This window comes from Puma concolor, chromosome F2, assembly GCF_028749965.1.
Source record: "Puma concolor isolate L17-30 chromosome F2, mPumCon1.1.hap2, whole genome shotgun sequence".
Lineage (NCBI taxonomy): Eukaryota > Metazoa > Chordata > Mammalia > Carnivora > Felidae > Puma > Puma concolor.
This window is the reverse complement of record NC_141684.1, coordinates 63,686,197-63,707,949: the sequence shown is the minus strand read 5'-3', so window position 1 is coordinate 63,707,949 and position 21,753 is coordinate 63,686,197. Positions and strand designations below refer to the sequence as shown.

Sequence of the window (21,753 nt, the reverse complement as noted above, 5' to 3'; positions counted from 1 at the left end):
TAGTGACATCACTTGGGATTCTGCAGACCTATGTTCAGCCTGTATTTGCCATTAAGTTGTTAGATAACCAAGACGTAACCTCCCTTGGCTTCAAACTGAAAATCTGTGAAACGGGCCAGTGGGAGAACCAAATGTTAAAGTGCTAGAAATAGTGTCAACTATTGTATGAATGTAAGGAAGTATTAAATTCCAAGTCAGATATTTTAAAAATTAAGAGCAATTACGAATGGAGATAGAATATATAAACACATTAAAATCTCCCAAGCCATGTAAAACCCGAAGGCATTAAAATTTATTAAATGATGCAATAACAACAGAATTCTTTATTTACAATAGCATTATTTAACATCAAATAAGCAAATAGCATCAGCAAAGCAATATTAACTTGCATAAATGTATTTAAAATTTCTCTGAATATATCTACCTTTGCATAAACTGCTCACACTAGAAATACAAACATCGATGCAGGTGAACAAAGTGATGTTCAGAGTCAACTCCATTTTGAAAATAAATCACAACCTGAAACACTGTAAGCTTTCTCCTGAAGAACCATAGTTAATATATTGCTTAATTTTACCCTTGTATAATCTTTTCATATACACACATCTCAGATGCAACTTCATGAGGAACTGTACAAATAAAACCCACAAATGACAAAGGAACAAAAATGACAGTTAAATGTTTGAAGAAATGTATCATCATCACTATTCAACAACATAAAGGTTAAGTGATGATGCACTTATTCAAAAATTGTACACAATTCACTATACAAATATAATACATTGGACAGCTATGTAGGAATATACAAGACTTAAAAACAGATCTAAGGCATTATGCTAGATTTTAGCATTTTGAGGTTCTTGCACATAGCTTTTACCTGTAGTAAGAAACTTAAAAGATTTTGTTTTCCTCTATAAAGAAACACCAGGGAGAAAATTCTAATTAAAATCGAAGCCACTACAGTAATTTTCTTTTGTGCAGAGAATGCTTTGCTCTTAGGCAGCATACTACCATACAAATACTAGAAAATTTTAAATTCACACCAACAATTAATGGCTTAAGTTGCATTTCAAAATTGATTGTGTATCTTTGGGTTCTGCAAGTGGATCTGTGCCACCCATTTCATGTGTTAAGCCCATATGAACTCCATTTTTAAACACAGATTAAAAATTGCATTATATAAACTGCAAAAACATTGCTTTCAGTTATTACAGGCCGTAAGAGATACACGTGGGAGGGGCATTTTTAGTCTTTGAGTCAAACGAATTCATTGTAGTAAAACAGCTCACTTCACTTTTTAAACTTAGCACATTACATGAACACTTAAATGAGTTTTACAACCAAGTTAATGTATGTATACTTTTCACATTATGTGTTTTTCACATTTAGTAATATAAGTAAAACACTGATTATTTGTTCTATTAAAACAAAACCAAGTACTCAGTCTGACAAATTTATTGTTTACAGCATGAGAAATACTGATAATGAAGGGGACTGATTTGGCTTTTGCTTCTACAGTGATCAATATGATCAGAGGATTCCTTCACTGACTTTTCTCTTTTCAGTTAGATGTAAAGCAAAATCCATTACCTGGTCTGAGCCATCAGAGAATTTATAATCTCTCTTCCTTCAAAACAGTAATGATCGTGAATTATTCTAAATTATCGGTATCAGAGGTTTGCAGATTTGTCTGAATTGGGATTGACATTAAGACACAGTAGGCAGATGGATAAACAATCAAAGATACACTGATATTCTGGGGACACTGTTTTAGTGAAAAGGGACTTGAAACAAAGCCAGTTTAAACTCCATTTCTCTTCTGTGCTGTGTGAAGATAGAGTCATTCCAATTCACATGTTTCTAAAAAATCAACTTAAAACCGGTCACAGTAAACTGGGTAATGTGAGCCTCATCACACCGATGAGGTCACGGAGTTTCGGGCCAACATCTGCTCATTTTTTCCATCACGACTGGGCAACCCAGTGGTTCGGTTGAGAAAAGTAGAGCATTTCGAGGGGGACACGTGAACTGGTGACCGCTGAGAAGTGCTGTTCCTGGCCACCTCCCTGTAGCGAGCGATACCCCTCTCAAGTGGGAAAAAAGTATCGAAATGCAAATTTCCAGAAAAATTTCTTTAGTATGGAGCAACACTTTCAGACTGTCTACTTAACCAGTTATCTTTGGGCTATATCTCTTTCTATACTCCATAATTTGCACATATAGAGAGAGATATAAATATAAATAGGGGTAGTTTGTACATTTTTCACCCTGCCACAAATAAATTTCAAGGAAAAACCTCTCTGTTCCTAAAAAGCCTGGCTAATGAGATATAAAATGCTTTGCTTTTTAGACATCAAAAAGACATCATTCTGAAATTTAGGTAAGAAAGTATGTGTTTTAGGGGTTGGGGAGAAATAGCTCAAAAAAGGTCATCAGTTTCTTGGTATTGCAGTTGTCTGAAACTGATGCCAATTAATAAAAGATTATTCCCCTACCAGAGTGGGCAAGAAAAACAACCATAAAAGTGGCCTGCTTAGTAACATGTAGTCTTTCTAAGGTTCATTAAGAAAGAATATAAACATATAAAAATCAAGAATTGGTTCCTACAGCGGCTGCATATCATTAGATAAATGATTTATGAGCAGAATCACAAGGTTTAGAAAATAAAAAGTCTTAAGTCTACAAATTAGGTCTAATAAAGGCATTGATATCCTTTACAAAACACCTTTAGGAGACATTGCTATGAAGATATCTAATTTAATACTGAAGTACCTCATTTTTGAGTCAATTCCACAATATGTATACCTCACAAAAATTATACAATTAAAACACTTAAGTTCTCAACTTAAATTATTGCTTGTTTACATATAAATTGGATTTTATGTACCTTACAAAACTTCGGCTTCATCAGCACTGCTAGAAAACAAAATAAAAAACACATGGCGGAGGTTAAATCTGTTGTGATATCTGCTGTCAATTTTAAACACACGGTTACTTTCTCCCGTTCTTGTAGGCCAGTGTTGCTGGGGAACAGAATAAACATGCTTTCAAAGCAGGTATCCTTAGTTGGATTGTATCAAGTCCTAACTTGGCTCCTCTCCTTGCCAGTAAATGCTTTTTTTCTGAAATTTAATAGTTAGCAATTGACAGTGGCTGGCAAAACATTTAAGGAAATAAAGGGCTTACCTGGTTTCTGTTGCGTTTAAATTAAAAAAAAAAAAAAAAAAAAAAAACGAAAGTAGGGAAGGCTGACAGGGGAAGGAAGAGTCAGGATTGGATGGAGAAGAGAGGACGCTAATCAAAGCTGTCTTATCAATCTAAAGGGAACTTAGTTTGGAAATGAACAATGTTTCTTCTTGATTCACAATTTAGGTGGAATAGTTTGATTTTGACAAAGAAAAAAAGAAAAAAGCACTTGTTAATATCAACAGCCCTCTCACAGGCTCCTTTTCCTCTGTTCGGTAATGGACACTCTTCTCAACATGGTCTCTACAGCTTCTACAAAGATACAACTATGACTTTACTGGTCTTCACTTCTTGGGTGTCTCTGTACATACAGCGCTGTCCGTGGTGTCTGCTCTGCTTTTATCCCAAATGCAGGCTTTAGGTTAAAACACCTTTTAGTGTGTGTATTTTTTTTTTTTTTTTTTAACTCTCTTCTTTCCCGAGATGAAATCTTAATCTTTTGCACTAGACTGATTAGCCAGGGAAAACAAAGCAAGAAACCAGTGTCTGGAACCAAACAGGAACAGAACAAGAGCATGGTTGTTTTCCTTAAATACATACATTTAAATACATTCAATCTGACATGGGTATGAAATTTGCCTGTCAACATTTACTTTGCAGGAGAGATCTAAGTTGCACTAAGGTGAATGCAGTGAACAGACTGAGCAACTGTCTGGACGCGAGCTTCAGACTGTCAAGAGAAGAGGCGGCTCCTCCTGCAACAGCCAGGTGGACTCCACCCCGGGAGCCAGGGCCCCGGCCCGTCTGCTGACCTGGCTCTGGCAGAACTGGCTGGCAGGTCGATTGGGTCAACACAGATAGACACAGCTCTCCAGGCCGGTAAGTGTTTTGAGCAAGTGAGCCCCATCAGCTGAAGAGAGAAGCAACCAGCTACTTTCAGTGTCAGCAGTATTTCTGCAGGAAAACAGAGAAAACTGTGAAGTACCTCTGAATTTTTTATAACACCATCATAAAGCTCATCACAGAATCATCAATATACTTGGCCATTTTTAAATAGTGTCGTTCCCGAAGGCTCTGGCTGAATTACACTTGATTTTGAGGCAGACAGGCAGGAGGCCTGTTCCTTGCTGAGCACACTCCTCCCTTAAGGCCAGCAGATCCTCCGTGCCACTTTGAAGGACGAGAGGCTTCAGTGGATGACTGCTGCTCTCTCACCAATGACGGCCTACACCAATGTCCTCGCCCACCATCTCAAACGACGTTGCAGAGATACCTCATTGCTGAGCTGCCCTGGCTTTCTGACAATATCCGATTCAGAAGCGGCCACCACTTCCTCAATCCTTCCTCAAAATCATCCAGTACAAACCGACTTTCAACAAAACGTCCCTCTTGACTTTCTCTTACAGAGATACTCCCAAGGTTCCGTGGGGTGTTTTCCTGGCTTCAGGGAGCTGAATAAACCAGGGTTTTGGATCTACGGATATTCTCGCCAGTTTCTGGTTGCTATGCCATGATGGTTTGAATGAGGGCTGTAGTGAGCAAGAATCATGTGAGGTGTCTGACTGGTTGGTGCATGTCTGTCAGTGCTTTTCTTTGGTTATTGACTATGTTTTTTGACTATGTTCCACACCCCCCCCCAAAAGGTTTCATCCATGTAGCAAATATTAATTATCCACTCTGTGCCAGGTGCTGGGGCTATAACCAAAACAGTGTATTTCTGGTCACCGCCATCAAAACATCCAGTGGGCCAGGGAGACAACAACATGGTCCGAATTATGTGAGAGGAAATACTGGGTGCTGTGAGGACACATAACAACTGTTTCTGGGATTTAGATATGAAGGCATAGCTAGCACATCAGGGCCATTAAAGATTATCTAGTAAGATCAGAGCGTAAGCCCAAAATAATCAATTTCACCACACTACCCTGCAAAGACCGACTGGGGGAAACTGCTGCCAGATGATGAATTCTAGTGGTCAAAGGTGGGATTACATTCCTGGTCTGGAGCACAATTCTCCCAAGCTTAAAACATTAGTTTAGGAGAATCCCTCTGATTGTATTTCCTCTGAGAGAAGAACAGTTAATGTACTTTTCTCTTTGATATAAAGCCGAATTATATATTTATTTCCAATTTGTGTCACATGATTTCATATGGAAATACTCCACAGCTCTAAAATATGAAAAAAATCCTTCGATTTTCCAGTTAGTCTAGAAAAACAAACTCTACTGAGAAGTATTAATGTCCTTAGCAACTTGAAGGCAGTATTCTTTAACACGAATGGATTATCAGTAAGCAGCTATCACCCAGGAGCAGTGTACTGAAAGAGAATGTTGAGCATGCCGTGGATATCTAAAGTGACACTGGTTGGCTTGGCATCCGGCTGTGTCACTTCAGGGGTGGAGAGTCACTTAATCTTTCTGTCCCTAATACTTCCTAGGGCTGTTGTGAGGACTAAACAAAATCATGTACACGAGGTATTAAATAGTTCTGGGAACATAAAAAGTACTCGGTGAATGTCATCACCACTATCCTTATCATCACTGCCTGGAAGCTGGTCCTAGTTAGTGATCGATTTCCATAACACCAGTAAATACAAGTAATTATAGCTACACTTTATACAAGAGCCATGCAGCTGACCAGTAAACTCAATTTTGATATGTTTAAACATATGTAAAACATAGAGGCATGCTAGAAGTCCTTGTAAAAAGAAGAATCTTTTGGTTGTGTAAAATCACCGCCCCTCTCTACATAGCATTTTGGTAAATCCACAGTTGTACATGCTAGCTCTGCTTAAAGCAAGGTACAATTTTAATCTCCATTTCAAGATAAGTGGAACACCAATTCGATTAGTAATGAAACACTGGTTTTTCTTTTTTAAAGATTCTTTCCATATCCTTTTTTTTCTTTTTAATGTTTATTTTTGAGAGAGAGAGAGAGAGAGACCGAGTGAGCAAACACAAGCAAGAGACGGACAGAAAGAGAGAAGGAGACACAGAATCCAAAGCGGGCTCCAGGCTCCGAGCTGTCAGCACAGAGCCTAACGTGGGACTCGAACTCACGAACCGTGAGATCATGACCTAAGCTGAAGTCGGACACTCAACTGATTGAGCCACCGAGGCGCCCCAAACCACTGGTTTCTAGCTCAACAAATAGAACCAGGTTACCAATATAAATTCTGAAAAGTTCCTTGATACACAACAGCAGCAGAGAACATTACAGAAACACAAGAGGACAGAGATGACTGGATCGCTCTCTTTGCACATAATCAGTAGAATGGTGACAAGTGCAGTGATTTCCAGTTATTACTCATGGATCAGAAGGGATATACTGTACATATTACTTTCTGAAGGAAACAAGAGTGTCTGACAGACTGTCCTCTGGCCTTAATATTCAGCATGAACAAAGTATAGATGGGAAGCCAGATTCAAGAGGGGGTCTGGGAGAAACAAAGAAAGTGGGAGGGGCATAAATGGTCCAGGCTAGATGACTACAGGGAGAGAGTTCTCACCAGAGATCCTGAAGAGTACTTTTGATAGCGAGAACATCCTATATTTACTGAAAGTTGCTTTTGTGACCTTGATGCTAATCTTTCCATTTGAGTTTTAGCGGGCACCCATCAGGGGCCTAGATGTGCATGAAGGTGGTTCTACTGGCCCACCTTGCCTGCAGCTTTACCTCTCCACTTTGCCCAGGCCCCACTCTGCGGATTAGTCCTTCCAGCTTGAAGGCCCCTGCCTCTCTCTGGTGTTCCTCACAGTGGTCTTCCTCTTTGTGTGGTGTTCCTCACAGTGGTCTTCCACGCTAGCTGAGCGAGCTTGGGCAAATTCCCTCATCCTCTGAGACTCCGTCTCCTCATCCGTAAGTGTTGATGAGGCCTAAATATCTCTGATGGGCCCAGTATGGTTCCTGTATACTAGAGACCAAAAGGTACATTCCCTTTCCTCACTTCAGAGGTTTTTCCCCTCCTGAGATTTAGTATCCTAATGCCTGAAGCCGAGGACGCTCTTCAATATGTAGCCAAATCTTTACCGTCTGTCCCACAGTGTGGTGTATTTCTTTGCCCTTCAGGCTGTATAAAAAACCAGAAGGGAATGGCAGCCAAATTTGTTTCTTCTGGGGCTTCTCCAATGTTGCTTTCATAAAACCTTTAGAGAAATGTCCCAGGAGCTCCATGTCCCCTCTGGGAAAGTGGGCGGCAGAGTACAGGGGCTAGTAATGCACGCATGGGGGGGTGAGCCTTGTCTCAGCTTCCTTCCTGGTATTGCAGGATCTTGGGCAACTCATCAAGCCCTCAAAACAGTAGTTCTACCATACGGTTATGATTGGTTTAAATCAACTAATCTAAATAAAGCTCTCAGCAGATAATCAGGCTTGCAGTGAATGCTCCATACCTGTTGGTTTTTTCTGGAATTAAAAAAAAAGATTAGGGGCCATCCAAGTGTTCTGCTGTATAGTACAGCAGTACAGTCTTCTGTAATAGGGCAGCAGAAGGATATAAGGCAAGTCAAACTGGGGGGCAGGAGTGGAAGACGGGGCTGCTGGCCTGGGCCAGGCAGGGCATCTGAGCACCTGGCCCTATAAACTGGCTCTCCCGGGTGCTTGCTTTGTGTCCCTGTCCTAGGCTGGCACACAGTCACACTGAAGGTGGAGGAAGGGAGGTCAGATCCTGTCATGGTGGGTTCAGGGAGGGAAATGCAGTCCTGGCCCCCAAATGCATTTTTCCTCCCACAGAGCTATGATGTGCTGAAAGGTTAAGCTCCCTGGCACTTTTGGGTTAACGTGGGCTGTCCTTTAGCAGAAGCCTAATTATCACTAATGTCATCATTCCTCTGGGAAGTGCGTCCCAGGTTTTAAGCTTCTACTTTCTGCACATAAGCCATCACTGATTTCTTGTGGTCACTCTGTAGAGGTGCAGTGCGGTAGGGGAGGCTGGGCTGGCAGGAGAAAGGTGCCACCCCCCTAAGGGGCTTCAAACTTCAATCAATGGCACATTTAGAGTCTGCACACATAGTCAACATGGAATATACTCTATTTTTCGTTTGGCTTACTGTAGCGACGTTAACCATTTAGATGAGCTCTGCATCTGGGTAAATATATCATCTGTAGGATTCCTACCCAGGGGTGTCTCTACCATGTGTGGCTGTGGTTCTTTAAACAAGAAAAACAACAAAGAGAAAATTCACACACCGTGTATTTAAAGTCTGGAGCTATACCTTTTTTTTTCTTAATTTAAAAGTTTTTTAAAAGTTTATTTATTTTAACAGAGACAGAGAGAGTGGGAGAGAGAGATCCCAAGCAGGGCTTGAACCCACGAATTGTGAGATCAATGACCTAAGCCACAACCAAGAGTCAGATGCTTAACTGACTGAGCCACCTAGGAGCCCCATTTTTATTTTTTTATTGAGATAAATTTTTTTAATGTTTTTATTTTTGAGAGAGAGAGACAAAGAGAGAGAGGGACAGTGAGAGCAGCGGAGGGGCAGAGAGAGACGGAGACAGAATCTGAAGCGGGCTCCTGGCTCCGAGCTATCAGCGCAGAGCCCGACATGGGGCTTGAACTCACAGGCTGTGAGATCATGACCTGAGCCGAAGCTGGATGCCCAACCGACTGAGCCACCCAGGCGCACCCCCCCATTTTAATTTTTTTAAAAGTAATCTCTATACCCAATGTGGGGCTCAGACTCATGACTCAGAAATCGAGTTAGATGCTCTACCAACTGAGCCCAGCCAGGCACTGCTGCATCTATTCCTTTTTAAACTTAGATATTAACAAAACCAATCAAGATCCACTTTTCTGTAGGAAACTGAACACCGATCCTCTATTTTCTCCATTGAGAGAGAATTTTTAACTTAAAAATAAACTCAACCTGGGGCACCTGGGTGGCTCAGTCAGTTGAGCGTCCGACTTCGGCTCAGGTCATGATCTCACGGCTTGTGAGTTTGAGCCCCACGTCGGGCTCTGTGCTGACGGCTCAGAGCCTGGAGCCTCTTCAGATTCTGTGTCTTTTTCTCTCTGCCCCTCCCCTGCTCACACTGTCTCTGTCTCCCAAAAATAAACACTAAAAAAAAAAAAGGAAACTAATCTATTGCTAAGGATTATATCCCTTACCTTGAGAGGGCCCTGCAGGCCCATTTACTATGTGTTAAGCTGCTCACAGAGCCTTCCTGTTAACATATCAGCTGCTAGACACACAATTCAGTTGAGTTCCAAGAATGGATTATTCTTTTTCAAGATTTGATTGAACATGGTACTATCACTCTTCTTAGAACAAGGGTTGGAGGTAATATGCAAATAATATATAAGACTGTTGCTTAAACAAAGTGAAATATAGACAAACTCTTAACAGGAATAAACACAGAATTAAGGGATAGGGAATAATTGTAAGTTAGCTCCTCTTTATCCTCCTGAAAATCTAACATTATGATTCAGAAAAAGTAAAAATAAATCAAAGTTTGCCTTAACATGACTAATACACTGCTACTTTTTTGGCTTTGCTATGATAATATCATTCCAGGGCAAAATTAGTGTTTTTAATTCATACGCCACCATCAGCTCAGTTAAAATGAGCTTAAAGAAATAATGATTCACAGAAAAACTATTGAATGTCAGATGAAATTAGAAGATATTTTTAAAAATCACAAGCGTTACAACTGTCTTCAATCTATTGGCTGACAGTGAGTCTGCCAGTTTTGCTCTATAAAATATCCATGTTCACCTTACTACCCTGTTCACAGATTTCTTTGCCGTTTCTTACCCGTGATGTGTCTCCCTCCTGCTTAATCATATCCATTCCAGGCAGCTGGTTTGGGAAAAGGTTGCCTCCCCTCAGAGCAGGGTCATTAACCTGAGGGCACAAGACAGGACAGCGGCTCCACTCAGTGGGATGTCCAAAAGTGTTGTAGGGAACAACCAACCGACCTTCCTCCTCGTCTTTGTTCTTAGGAGTAGAATTACGGGGAAAGGTGGCTTTGTAAAAGCGGTCCCATCCCTAGACCTACTCTCCCATGTATAGATCTGGTGGGAGGTGGGGGAGTTGGGAGGAACAGGGAAATAAATACTTACACTAACTGCCTTCAAAATTAAATTTTATTGGCATTTTGTATAGAAGTTTGACAGTCTCGATCATACTTGAAACATTTTCATGCCTTAACATGTTCACCTTTTTGGATGATTCAAATTAGACCAGTGACTCATATTTGGGACTTCGGAGCCATCTGAGAAGCTCCTAATACCTCTGTTACTTAGGCAAGTTATTGATTAGCAAGAGCAAGTCTGAGTACCCAACAGTGCTGAACTTTGTGCCTCTTAAGTGAATTATTCATCAGCACTCATACAATTCTTTCACAAATTACAAAGTAAAGATACAAATGCAAATACTGTACAGGACTGGTTTTATCAGAATAAACACGCTGCAGTTGTGTTTTTTAGGTTTCCAAATTAATCCTAATAATCAAAAGGTTTAAATCTATGTAAAAGTTTCTTTGCCAAAGCAATCTGGATTACTAAAAATGTACCAATTTGGGGCACCTGGGTGGCTCAGTCAGTTAAGCATCTGACTTCAGCTCAGGTCATGATCTCATGGTTCGTGAATTCAAGCCCCGTATCAGGTTCTGTGCTGATAGCTTTGAGCCTGGAGCCTCCTTCGGATTCTGTGTCTCCCTCTCTCTCTCTCTCTCTCTCTGCCCTTCCCTCATTTACATGCGCGCGCGCACGCTCTCTCTCTCTCCCTCCCTCAAAAATAAAACGGCATGACTTCCAGGTAGGTTGACTATGACCCATGGTAGAGTAGACCATCTGGGTGGCCCTTGCTTTGTACAGTCTCCCTAGGAAGCAAATCAGGAGCCACTAGTGGCCCTTTCTGTAGAAAATTCAAAATCAACACCACGTTTCCTCCATCGAAAAGATAAAACTCTTTTTTTTTTTTTTTTTGAAAGACAGATGGAGAGAGAGAGAATCCCAAGCAGGTACAGGCTTGAACTCACAAACTGTGAGATCATGATGATGATCTGAGCTGAAAACCAGGGTCAGATGCTTAACCGACTGAGCCACCCGAGTGCCCCAAGAATCTATCTTTAGTTATGTCTAATTTACCCAAGTAAGCCACCATTGATGGTTTAGTCACCATCAATTCAACTACAGAAAGGCGAATTATTATTACCCACACAGAGCTTTCTTAAATTGCAAAGGGCTTTAAATTTCCTTATGCACTACTCTGCATTTTTATTAATATCTTCTCATAGAATAAAACAGAGGTGCTGTAAATAAATTTACTAAAATTTCCTCACAAGTTGTGGTGCACCAACATCAGATGAAATAGACTAATCCAACCTTCAGTCTTTCACCACTCTCACAATTATGATCTGACTGAACGCACAGTCCTGTCAGTGACTCACTAAGTCATTTAACCTGCCCATGCCTCGATTTCTCCACAGATGAAATAAGACTCAGGGTCTTTGCCACATTGATACTTTGCGTGAACTACTGAGGCAGTAGAATGCCAAGCATTTTGTGCCCTTTAAACATAAGTTCTTCTGGGGCGCCTGGGTGGCTTGGTCGGTTAAGCGTCCGACTTCGGCTCAGGTCATGATCTCACGGACTGTGAGTTCGAGCCCCGCGTCGGGCTCTGTGCTGACAGCTCAGAGCCTGGAGCCTGTTTCAGATTCTGTGTCTCCCTCTCTCTGACCCTCCCCCGTTCATGCTCTGTCTCTCTCTGTCTCAAAAATAAATAAACGTTTAAAAAAAAATTAAAAAAACAAGTTCTTCTGTAAACACAATTTAAAAATTTTTAACTAACACCTTTATCTGTGGATAAATTCTGAATTTCTGAATCCCAGATTCTGAATCCTAGGCTGGCCACCCGAGATATCAATGCTTTGAGTCTCTCTGCCACCAAGTGAAGCTGGTGTACACTTAGGGATAGCAGAATCACTAGTCTTATTCAGAAATACAGCCTTAAGCAGAATTGTTTAAAAAACACTGACCAGGGGGGCGCCTGGGTGGCTCCGACATCGGCTCGGGTCATGATCTCAGGGTTTGTGAGTTCAGGCCCCGGGTAGACTCTGTGCTGACAGCTCAGAGCCTGGATCCTGCTTCAGATTCTGTCTCTCTCTCTCTGCCCCTTCCCCCCACTCGTGCTCGGTCTCTCCCTCTCAAAAATAAACATTAAAAAAAAAAAATTAAAAAAAAATTGACCCGAAAAACATGGCACTCACACCCCAGAGATGATAAAGAATAGTTTTTGGATGATCAGTGTCAGTCTCCCTGCACGAGTGAAATATCCTTTAAAGCTAACTGGCCGGGGGCGGCGGGAGGGGGTGGGATGGGAGGTGGTGGTGGAAATACAGCTAATTGGATGGAAAGCAGTTAGTTTGGCCTTTGCAATTCGTCTGGTTTTTCATTCAGAAGAAAATCAGTTCTTAAACTATAAATCCAAAATAAAGCTACTTAAGAAGTACATTTACCATTCCATTTTTAGAGATTCATTTTAGATATTGCTAAGTTCCTCAAATAAGAAAATACTTAAATGACAAGACAGTTAAGAAATATTTTAAAAGATCCTTGAGCAGTCAGGAATCCTTTCATGTTTATTTTGTCATTAACAAGTATTTCTGTTAGTGGCACTAACACAGGTGAAAGTAAGGTGAGAAAACTGATCAAAATACATGTGGGAGTTGATGGCAGATGTTAAGTACATGGAAAGATACACTGAATGCGGAAATAGACAAAAAGTTATCAGAAGACAATGGGCTGCTCCTCAGGGTGCTCACCTGCTCGGGACCCATGGAGGACAGCCCCGACGTAGGCACGGAGGTCACTGAGGTCATGCTGATCTGTCCTGTCATCTGGTTCATGTTGCTCATCCCACCTGTGTTGGTCGCCATGGATACATTGATGTTCATATTGTTATTGTACATGCTGGTGTTTGCTTGTTGCCCAAAGTGTGGTGGGGACTGTTGTGAAAACATGCTAGAACATAAAGAAAAGATTAAAATGTCAAGAGTTGTAGGGCAAAAAGGTGGGGAGTTTTGAGCACTTGTTTCTCACGTATTTACTTGAGGATGAGTAAGTATAGGCTGAAAGACCCCAGGGTGGGACAGCCAGCAGGGGTGAGGTCAGAGATGGTGGAGGAAGTGCTCAATGAGGCTGCAGGGGCGACCACAGTCCTCTCCTAACATCACTGTGAAGGTCTAGAGGTGTATCTTTCTCTTTCCTATCTGCACCGAACAAGCTTTTTATTTGTTTGCTTTTACTACATGTATTGATAAAGGATGCCTTCTAGAGCACTGCCTTCCATAGCAGTTTCGGTCTTAAACTGGTGGGGTGGTACCTTCTCAGGGGAGTTCCTTTTACTCCCAAGGAAGAGATATGCTAAACTTTTGTATTCTGGTAACTTCTGCCTACTTAGTAACTTTCCTACTTCGTAGTTTACTTGATATTGCTTGCTTGAGAAAAAAAATTAAAAAATATACAGAAAAGATGGGGCACCTGGCAGGCTCAGTCAGTAAAACATGTGACTCTTGATCTCAGGGTCATGAGTTCAAGTCCCATTGTTGAACATAGAGCTTACTCAATTAAAAAAAAAAAAAAAAGAGAAAAAATACAGAAAAGAGACAGGCGTCTACAGAAAAATTCCCTGGTGATCACTTATTTAAAAAGACACAGAAGCACGGCATACCTGTTTCCACCCATATTCCCTTGCGCCCACCCATTCATGTCAGAGGAGGCCTGGTAGGCTGGATTAGCCTGAGACTGCTGCATCATGGGGCTCTGGGTATGTGCCATTCTGGGTGACATCAGAGGGCTCTGGGGTGTTGTGGCCCCAGTAAAGCCTGGATCAGGTTGCTGACTTATTCCTTAAAAAACAAAACAGAAATCCAAAGGAGACTGTTAGTTTTATCGTAGAGATTGGGGGGAAGAAAAGAGAACATTCAAATTACATACACATAGAAAATTACTTTCAAATACCTGATCATGTGCTGGTTAACCACATACATTTAAAAAAGGTTCCAAACTGGGATAAAAAGCATGAAGAAAAAAATTTCCAAATGTTGATTCTCTAAGGTAGTTACCTTGTCTAGAGATAGAGAAAATACTGTTCCTTCCCCTTATCCCTCTCTAAATCAAGAATTGGTCAAACGTGTATTTCTCTTTTACCTGAAACAGTCTTCAAATTTTTATGTATCACTACAATTGGATTGTTTAAACTTTAAATCAGACTGAAGTTCAGCTATATATGAAAAGTTAACACATTTGAATAATTTTTTTATTGAATCAAGTCATTCTACAAGGAGATCCATGCATTTTTAAAAATAAGTAACTGCATCACAAAGGATTCTGTCTGTAAAGGGCTCTGCGGTATTTCAGTGCTATCTAAGATGAGCAAGAATACATAGAAAAATTCAATGTAAGCTTCTTGTTCAGTTTAGAAGCAAATGGCATTTACACTAAAAGGAGAGAAGGAACTTTTAGAACTCTTTCTGAAGTCATCAAAAAGGAAACAGGAAAGGAGCTTAGAAACAAAGGTGGCAACTTAGAAACTTTCAAGGAGGACGTAAAGGAAAATGCGTTTTTTGCCTAGATGTGTGTAATGTACATAGCTAATTAATGCTTAGGTTAGCTGAGAAAGAAAAGTTTATGATCACACAGAAAAACCCACACATTATTTGGTTCTTTAAAGAAACAGGAGACATGAATTTAGCACTACAGAGGCTTGATAGTTATTTGTAGATAACTCTGGCAAAAGACAGGGAAAATCATTTGGAATATTAATGTTAATGTAAGCACTTAACTTTTATCAATAATTCAACTATTTTAAAAAAAAAAATTTTTTTTTCAACATTTATTTATTTTTGGGACAGAGAGAGACAGAGCACGAACGGGGGAGGGGCAGAGAGAGAGGGAGACACAGAATCGGAAACAGGCTCCAGGCTCTGAGCCATCAGCCCAGAGCCTGACGCGGGGCTCGAACTCACGGACCGCGAGATCGTGACCTGGCTGAAGTCGGACGCTTAACCGACTGCGCCACCCAGGCGCCCCAATAATTCAACTATTAATTGAACATGACATGCACACAAATATGAATATTTATGACATTACACATCTGTCTCTTAAGACTGATGCTGAACAACAAATCAATATGAAGAAAACAAAGGGCCTTCCACTGGGGCTTCTATATAACACTTCTCAGGAATTATCTATTCATTGAAGATTTGGTATCATCTTTTTTTTCAAAAATTGGAGAATGTGTAATGCTTGAATTTTTGTAGGTCTTTCAACATTTTGTATGTATCTATTGATTTGAGTCAGACTCAGAGGTCTTCAAAAATAAATATATACATATGCACCCGTGTTTACAGACATTGACAGAAACACACACATCCACGCACACTCACACACACTTACTTCGGTCACTCTTAAAGTAAGACCTGCACTCAGAGGAAAGGTGGTACCTGAGCTGAGAGACTGGAAGGCACTGTGCTGGACCTGGGGACTCCTGACAGGCCCCAGCTGTCCTCCCAGGTTGCCTATCACTCCCTGGGTAGCCAGACTCATGTGGGAGCCATGCAAAAAGCTGTGAGAGAGGAGCTGAGACCCAAGAGCAGGGGACACTGGGGAGAAAGGGCTGGTGAAAGGTGGTGGGGATGTAAGTCCAGTACCGTAGTTTGGAGGAAATGGAAACTGCTGTGCATTTGCCTGGGGGATCCGGGGGTTGCTCAGAGTTGCTGGTAAACCACCAGGAGCCACCATGCTCGATGTCATGTTCAGCCCTTGTCCTCTCATCATCAGTGTTCGCTGCTGAACTTGCTGTTGCTGATGCATTTGTCTCTGTCGAAGATGCTGGTTCAGGATTTCCCTTTGTCTTTGGGCCAGCATCTGTGCATTAATAGGTGCCTAAAATGGGGGTGAAGTGGGGAATGCACGGAGGGGAACATTGGGGGAAGACACAGATTGAGAAACAAACTGTATATTAGAAATAAGACAACAAATGGTACTGTCTCATGTAAAATCATTTGGGAAATAAAATTACACGGAAAGAACATTTTATTTTATTTTTTATTTTAGAGAGAGACAGAGAGAGGGAAGGAGTGCAAGTGGGGGAGAAGGGGGGAGAGAGAATCCTGAGCAGGTTCCAAGTGCAGCGCAGAGCCCAAGATGGGGCTCGATCTCACAAACCCTGAGATCATGACCTGAGTCAAAATCAAGAGTTGGACGCTCAACCGAATGAGCCACCCAGACGCCATGTGGAGAGAACATTTTAGAGTTGAACAGTAGGTGGGTGAGAATGTGGGCTTCTAAGTTCTACAGAGATGATGATTTTTCTGAAACCTTGCAATGACTGACATGGGTAACTTCAATGTTACTATGGATTAACTTGGAACTCACTGTGAGAGAACACAGTTAACTAAAGGACCTCATAATAATACCAGTCCTAGCTGTAAGATGAATGTCACAGAAACCTTGAAGATGGCATTCAAATCTAAAGGGAAACCAGATCATTTGTGCCGAAATGTGGCTTGAAGTGCTTTGGAAAAGGCTGAACAGAGGCAGGGAGAGGGGAGGGAGTGTAGGGAGAGCGAGGTGATAGGAACATGCAAAGAGGCCAGGGCAGACTGAAGAGGAAAAGACAGATGGATGCAGGGAAGGATGTCAGTGCCTGCCACCCAGAAGAGGTAAAAGGCTGTTTATCGGGTCCTAGCAGTACAGAGTCAATCCTCATTACTCCTGGATTCCGTATTTGTGAACTTACCTACTTGCTAAAATTTATTTGTAACCCCCAACTCTATATTCACAGCACTGTCAACATCTATGGACATGCGCAAAAGAATTTGAGATGCCCAAGGTGCACATTATTCCCACCTAAGGCTGAAACAAGGTGACACTCTGCCTTCTTGTTTCAGCTCTCATACTGTAAGCGTCCTTTTTGTGGACTATTTAGTTCCACGTTTTTCACTCTGGTGTGCTTTTCTCAGGTGATTTTGCTCTTGACGGTGGTTCCTCAGAGTAGTGCTAAAGAGCTGTCTAGTGTTCCTAAATGCAAGAGGCTGCGATGTACCTTATGGAGAAGGCACGTGTGGGGTGAGCTTCATTCAGGCAAGAGTCACAGCGCTGGTGTCTCTGAGTTCAAGGTAACAAATCGACAGTATCTATTAAATAAGATTTCTTCAAATTGAAGCACACGTGAAACAAGGTTATGTACTGATAGACTGATGACCATGCTGGCACCAGAGGCTGGCAGGACCCTAACCCTGTATGTCTCCTGGGAGCAATGGTTCACTAGTCGCTAATTCAGTGTTTGCTGTAACTTCATAGAACACAACACAAGTGAATGACAAGAACTGACTGTACCTGGCAGTAAAAATGGAACTACAAAAGTGACAGGCTAGATGGACATCTGAATGACCTAACAGATCCATGGTGCTGGTCTGGGTCATATGACCTTGTAAGTAACTTTGCCTGGGATACTGACAAGGAAGAAATGACAGAGAAACTCAACATCCCATGAAATCTGACTGCTGGTCTGCTCCTTACCTGTGTTGGTACTCCAGGCCTCAGGGTCAAGTTCACATTTGAAACATTGCTGATTTGATTCATAAGTGGCTGGCGATTCTAAATGCAACAGACAGAAGAATCAATACATTTTTTACACAATATATTTTAAATCATCTCTCTTGAGAAATCGCCCTCCCCAGTGTAACATCTGTATGCGTTAGATGCTGAAACCACATGGTTTGCAGCTGAATTCTTTTACAAAGCTAATTATCAGTGAGGTTTCGCATTGCTTATAACTGAGAAAACGTTGTGGACTGTTTACAGAAATCTGTCTAGCCTTGTTTCCCGAGAACACATTTTCTTGAGCTAACTAGGCACTCAGAAGGCAGCACTGCTCTGCCACCAGTCAGCTAACAGTGACAATTTCTGTCATGAGACAGGACTGAGGAAACGAGCTACTGTTGTCCTGAGTGCTCACACTGAGCTAGAAACCACCTTTAACTCATATGCACATTGCCCTGCACCATACAGCAGCCCCATTTTATAGACAGGAAAACTGAGGCTCAGAGAGCTCAAGGCCAGACCGTTAGCTCTAGACCTCAAGGCTAGACCGTTGTCCTGCTGGGCAACAGGACAGCTCCCCTGTGCTAGAGTGGAGTTAGTGGACGAGACAGAAGGGAAATCAGTAAGTAGAACAGAGCACGAGCTGTAGGGTCATCTTGGAAGGGACGGGATGAGCTTTCCGCCCTCCCCGAGGATACGACTGTTACGCCGCCCTCTGGCCTCAAGCTGCCCACTCCCCCGCGCCCTGGCCGCCTCTCCAGACGCCCACGAAGAGCACACCTGCTGTGCCTGGAGGCGATGCTGCAGCTGGAGTCGCAGCTGGTTTGGCTGGTTCTGCACCAGGCCTGTGGGCCTGAGGCCGGGTCTGGGCTGCATGCGGAGTGTGGCGTAGCTGGGCCGCTGTCCCATGGTATGGAAGTTCGGATCCTGCATGGGGTTATAGCTTCCCTGGGCCATCTGGGCCTGAGACGCATACTGCTGTGGGAAAACCGGGGTCTTCTGCTCCAGCATGATGTTGGATTCCTGACTGGAGAACTGTTCCGGATCGACTGCTTGGCTCTGAAGAGACAGCCCCAGATAACAAACAAATGAATGCAACCGCTCGAAACAGCGGACTTGATACAGGTTATTTTCTCTGTCATATACTTGAAGCTTTTCACACTGTACTTACTATACAAAGGTACCTAGCGTGACTCCACTTTTCTTCCCAGAAAATATCTTTGTCCAATGGGTGCACTTATGTGAGGGAAGAAGCAGGGTCAGGCCTGACCCCCATCAACCCTTCTTCTAAGGGAAGGAGAATGAGGCCAGGACTATGGGACACTGCCTTCTCACTTCCCCATCAGAGACTGACCCGGACTGTAAAATGGAAATGTCCCCTGGAAGTGTTAAGTCTTTTCACTGATTCTTCATACTTGAAGCAATCATTTTAGTCAGACGACCACCCTGGTACCTCACTGGGGTCGGCAGTGTTGGGGCACCCGCTACCATCGTTCCCGTTTTGCAGATGAAAAAAGTGAGATCTGGAGACACGGAGGAAGTTGCGATAAGCCTTTCTAGCTGGTTCGGTAGTGGGTTCCAATCCAGTCTGTGATTTAGCACCTGAGCTCCTCGGCAGTGCGATACACTGCCTTTATTTAACTGCCTTCTGTGCTGCCAGAACTTCCTACAGTTTGCCACCATCTTATGAGCTACTGGACACATTTGCTGTGTTTGTCGTTCTTGACTTCTTACGGTTACCTGATCTATCTGGGTCAGAATGAAGCAGGTATAGAAAATCTACAACTTCTCCAAGGGGGAACACCTCACCCCCAAGTGGCCCTCGGTGTCTGTGTTTAGGGTGGAAACACATACTTGCTAATTCTATTCTCCTCTCCCTTCTACTTCTAGGGGTAATTGCTACAACCCTTCTGATATAAGGAGGGAAGGACTCAAGAGCAAAAATGTCTCTTAAGGCTTTCTCTAACATGGTCATGTCCTAGGCCTTCCTCAAACCAGTCTACCCAAGTTAGAGCAGGGGCCTGGTGCTGGCCATGATCCTTGGCTCACGTCAGTGTGGTCCTGAGGTCCACCCATGAGACTCGGGCCCACTGCCCTCTCCAGCACAGTTTTAAGTATGTGGATGGAGCCTCCCCAGGGGACACCATTGATTACTGAATTACTGAACTCATTATTGAATTGAATAACTGTACTCACGAAACTATCTCAGAACTTTAAATACCTGCCCATCTTCAACAGAGAAGAAATAATTTCCAGTTGTTAAAGAAGACACACAACTCTCACGTGCACAAATAAAGTCTATTTGTACTCTCCATTTCCCAAATCCACCGAAAAATGTTTCTATAATTCAGTTTAATAGGATGACATTATACTGACAATGGACTTGATGAGACAAAACAGAATACTAATGAATGAAAAAATGAAGGGGACTAAAAATATTAAATGATAAAAGGACACCAGTTTTGATAAAAATGATGCTACAAACAATCCCAATAACCACATTTAAAAAAAAATGTCACTTGGACAAAACTCGAGAACAATACTGAGTGCTGACTTCTAGCTACCACTTAAAGCAAAAGCAAACTAGCCACAAAGGAAATATTTAAATTCCATTCTCCTTTCTCGATTTATTTCACATTATATCATGTAGCCTCTCGAGTCATTTCTTCCCATTCTGCTGTTCTTGATATGAGTCGACAAGTCTTAACTCCCACTTCTGTCTGCTGAACTGTGGGAATTATGACAGTATGATTTCTAGGCTTTAGAGAAGCCTCCAATGACTTTGCATCACCTTTCTGACATCCTCCTGACACATTATGTGTCTAAGAGTATACTGGACGCTGGAAGCTACTGTTTAGCAGTAAGAAATAAAGATGATGAGCAAAGAGGAAGACAGTACTGAGACTGTGATAGCTTTTGTTTAGATTTTGTTTAGATTTGTTGTTCCTCTTTATAAAGTAAACCAGGACGCCTGCTTCCTTGCCTGCTTCCCACAAATTTAGCTGGGTAGCCAGACACAGAAAATACTGTTACCACATTCGAGACTATGTTTAAGCTGTTTATTATATTATTGCTATAAAGTAGCAATACTTTAGAGAATTGCTTTAACAAACTATCAGAAGGAGGAAGCTTAAGAAGCACTTTCTTGTCTTCCCATTTACGTTTAAATATCCCCCCAAATTATTATGGGCTCAACCCACACAAAGGTCAAAAGGATTAATGAGCTCTAGCTACCTCTAAAATGACTTCTGCTAGCTTGTGTGTGAAGTATTCTTTTAGCACACTGGCTTCTTCTCACCAGCCCACAAATGTAAAGATGAATATGATCATCGTGGATGCCAACTGGGTTTTTAGCTGAAAGGGTTCTAGGTCATTGGGGCGGCAGTGTTTTGTTCTAGACTTCTCTGTTCTCTGCTCCTTGTGTGTCCCTCTAAGTCATTAGGTGAGCTGGCCTTGACTTTCTGCCTTTCAGCTCAATAGCCTAAATTTAACGAAAGCTCATTTTCAGTGTTCTCCATCCTTGGGCAAACGTGTACGTGGGGGTAACAAGGAAGGCAAGAAAGAAAACAGAGCCAGCTTGTTAGGAGGTAAAGAAGTGCCCTAAGAAGCAGACCGCAGAGCATCTGTGAACCAAAGAAAACGGACGAGTCCGTGCCCTTGAGAGAGCTCAGCAACACCCCCCCCCCCCCCCCCCCCGCCCCCAGACCGTGCGCACCTGGCTGACCAGTTCGGGTATTCCGAGGGCTCGGTCAATCTCCTCCAGGCCATCAAAATTCCGCAAGGCTAAATAGAGCTGGTCCAGGAGAGCGCCTTCATCACTGGGCGACTCTGCTGCAGGATGTGGGCACAGCAGGTCGTCCGGAGAGCTGCCGAATGGCTGCCTGTGAAGACACAAACTTCACCGTGGGCCCCTGGAAAAGCCAGCTGGTCAGAGAACGCTTTCTTCCCTTAGGGACAAAAAGTGACCAACATCAACCACTGACTTCCGGGTCTGTGTAACACAACACTCTACC

The 21,753-nt window shown here is 42.4% G+C and overlaps 1 protein-coding gene across 12 annotated transcripts in view; it reads right to left on the bottom strand.

Moving 5' to 3' along the window:
• Positions 1-265: 265 nt before the first annotated feature.
• Positions 266-21,753, bottom strand: part of NCOA2 (nuclear receptor coactivator 2) — a 292,908-nt gene continuing 271,420 nt past the window's right edge. For 11 of the 12 annotated variants that reach the window (XM_086695674.1, XM_086695669.1, XM_086695666.1 and 8 more), the window contains 8 exons: positions 21,456-21,621; positions 18,521-18,799; positions 17,717-17,794; positions 15,844-16,078; positions 13,863-14,040; positions 12,955-13,153; positions 9,942-10,031; positions 266-4,140 (listed from right to left, as the gene is read on the bottom strand). In XM_086695674.1, the coding sequence (XP_086551800.1) occupies positions 4,129-4,140; positions 9,942-10,031; positions 12,955-13,153; positions 13,863-14,040; positions 15,844-16,078; positions 17,717-17,794; positions 18,521-18,799; positions 21,456-21,621 (1,237 nt within the window). In that variant the 3' untranslated portion in view covers positions 266-4,128. The remainder of the gene's footprint in view (positions 4,141-9,941; positions 10,032-12,954; positions 13,154-13,862; positions 14,041-15,843; positions 16,079-17,716; positions 17,795-18,520; positions 18,800-21,455; positions 21,622-21,753) is intronic. The other variant, XM_086695677.1, reaches the window with a different exon arrangement.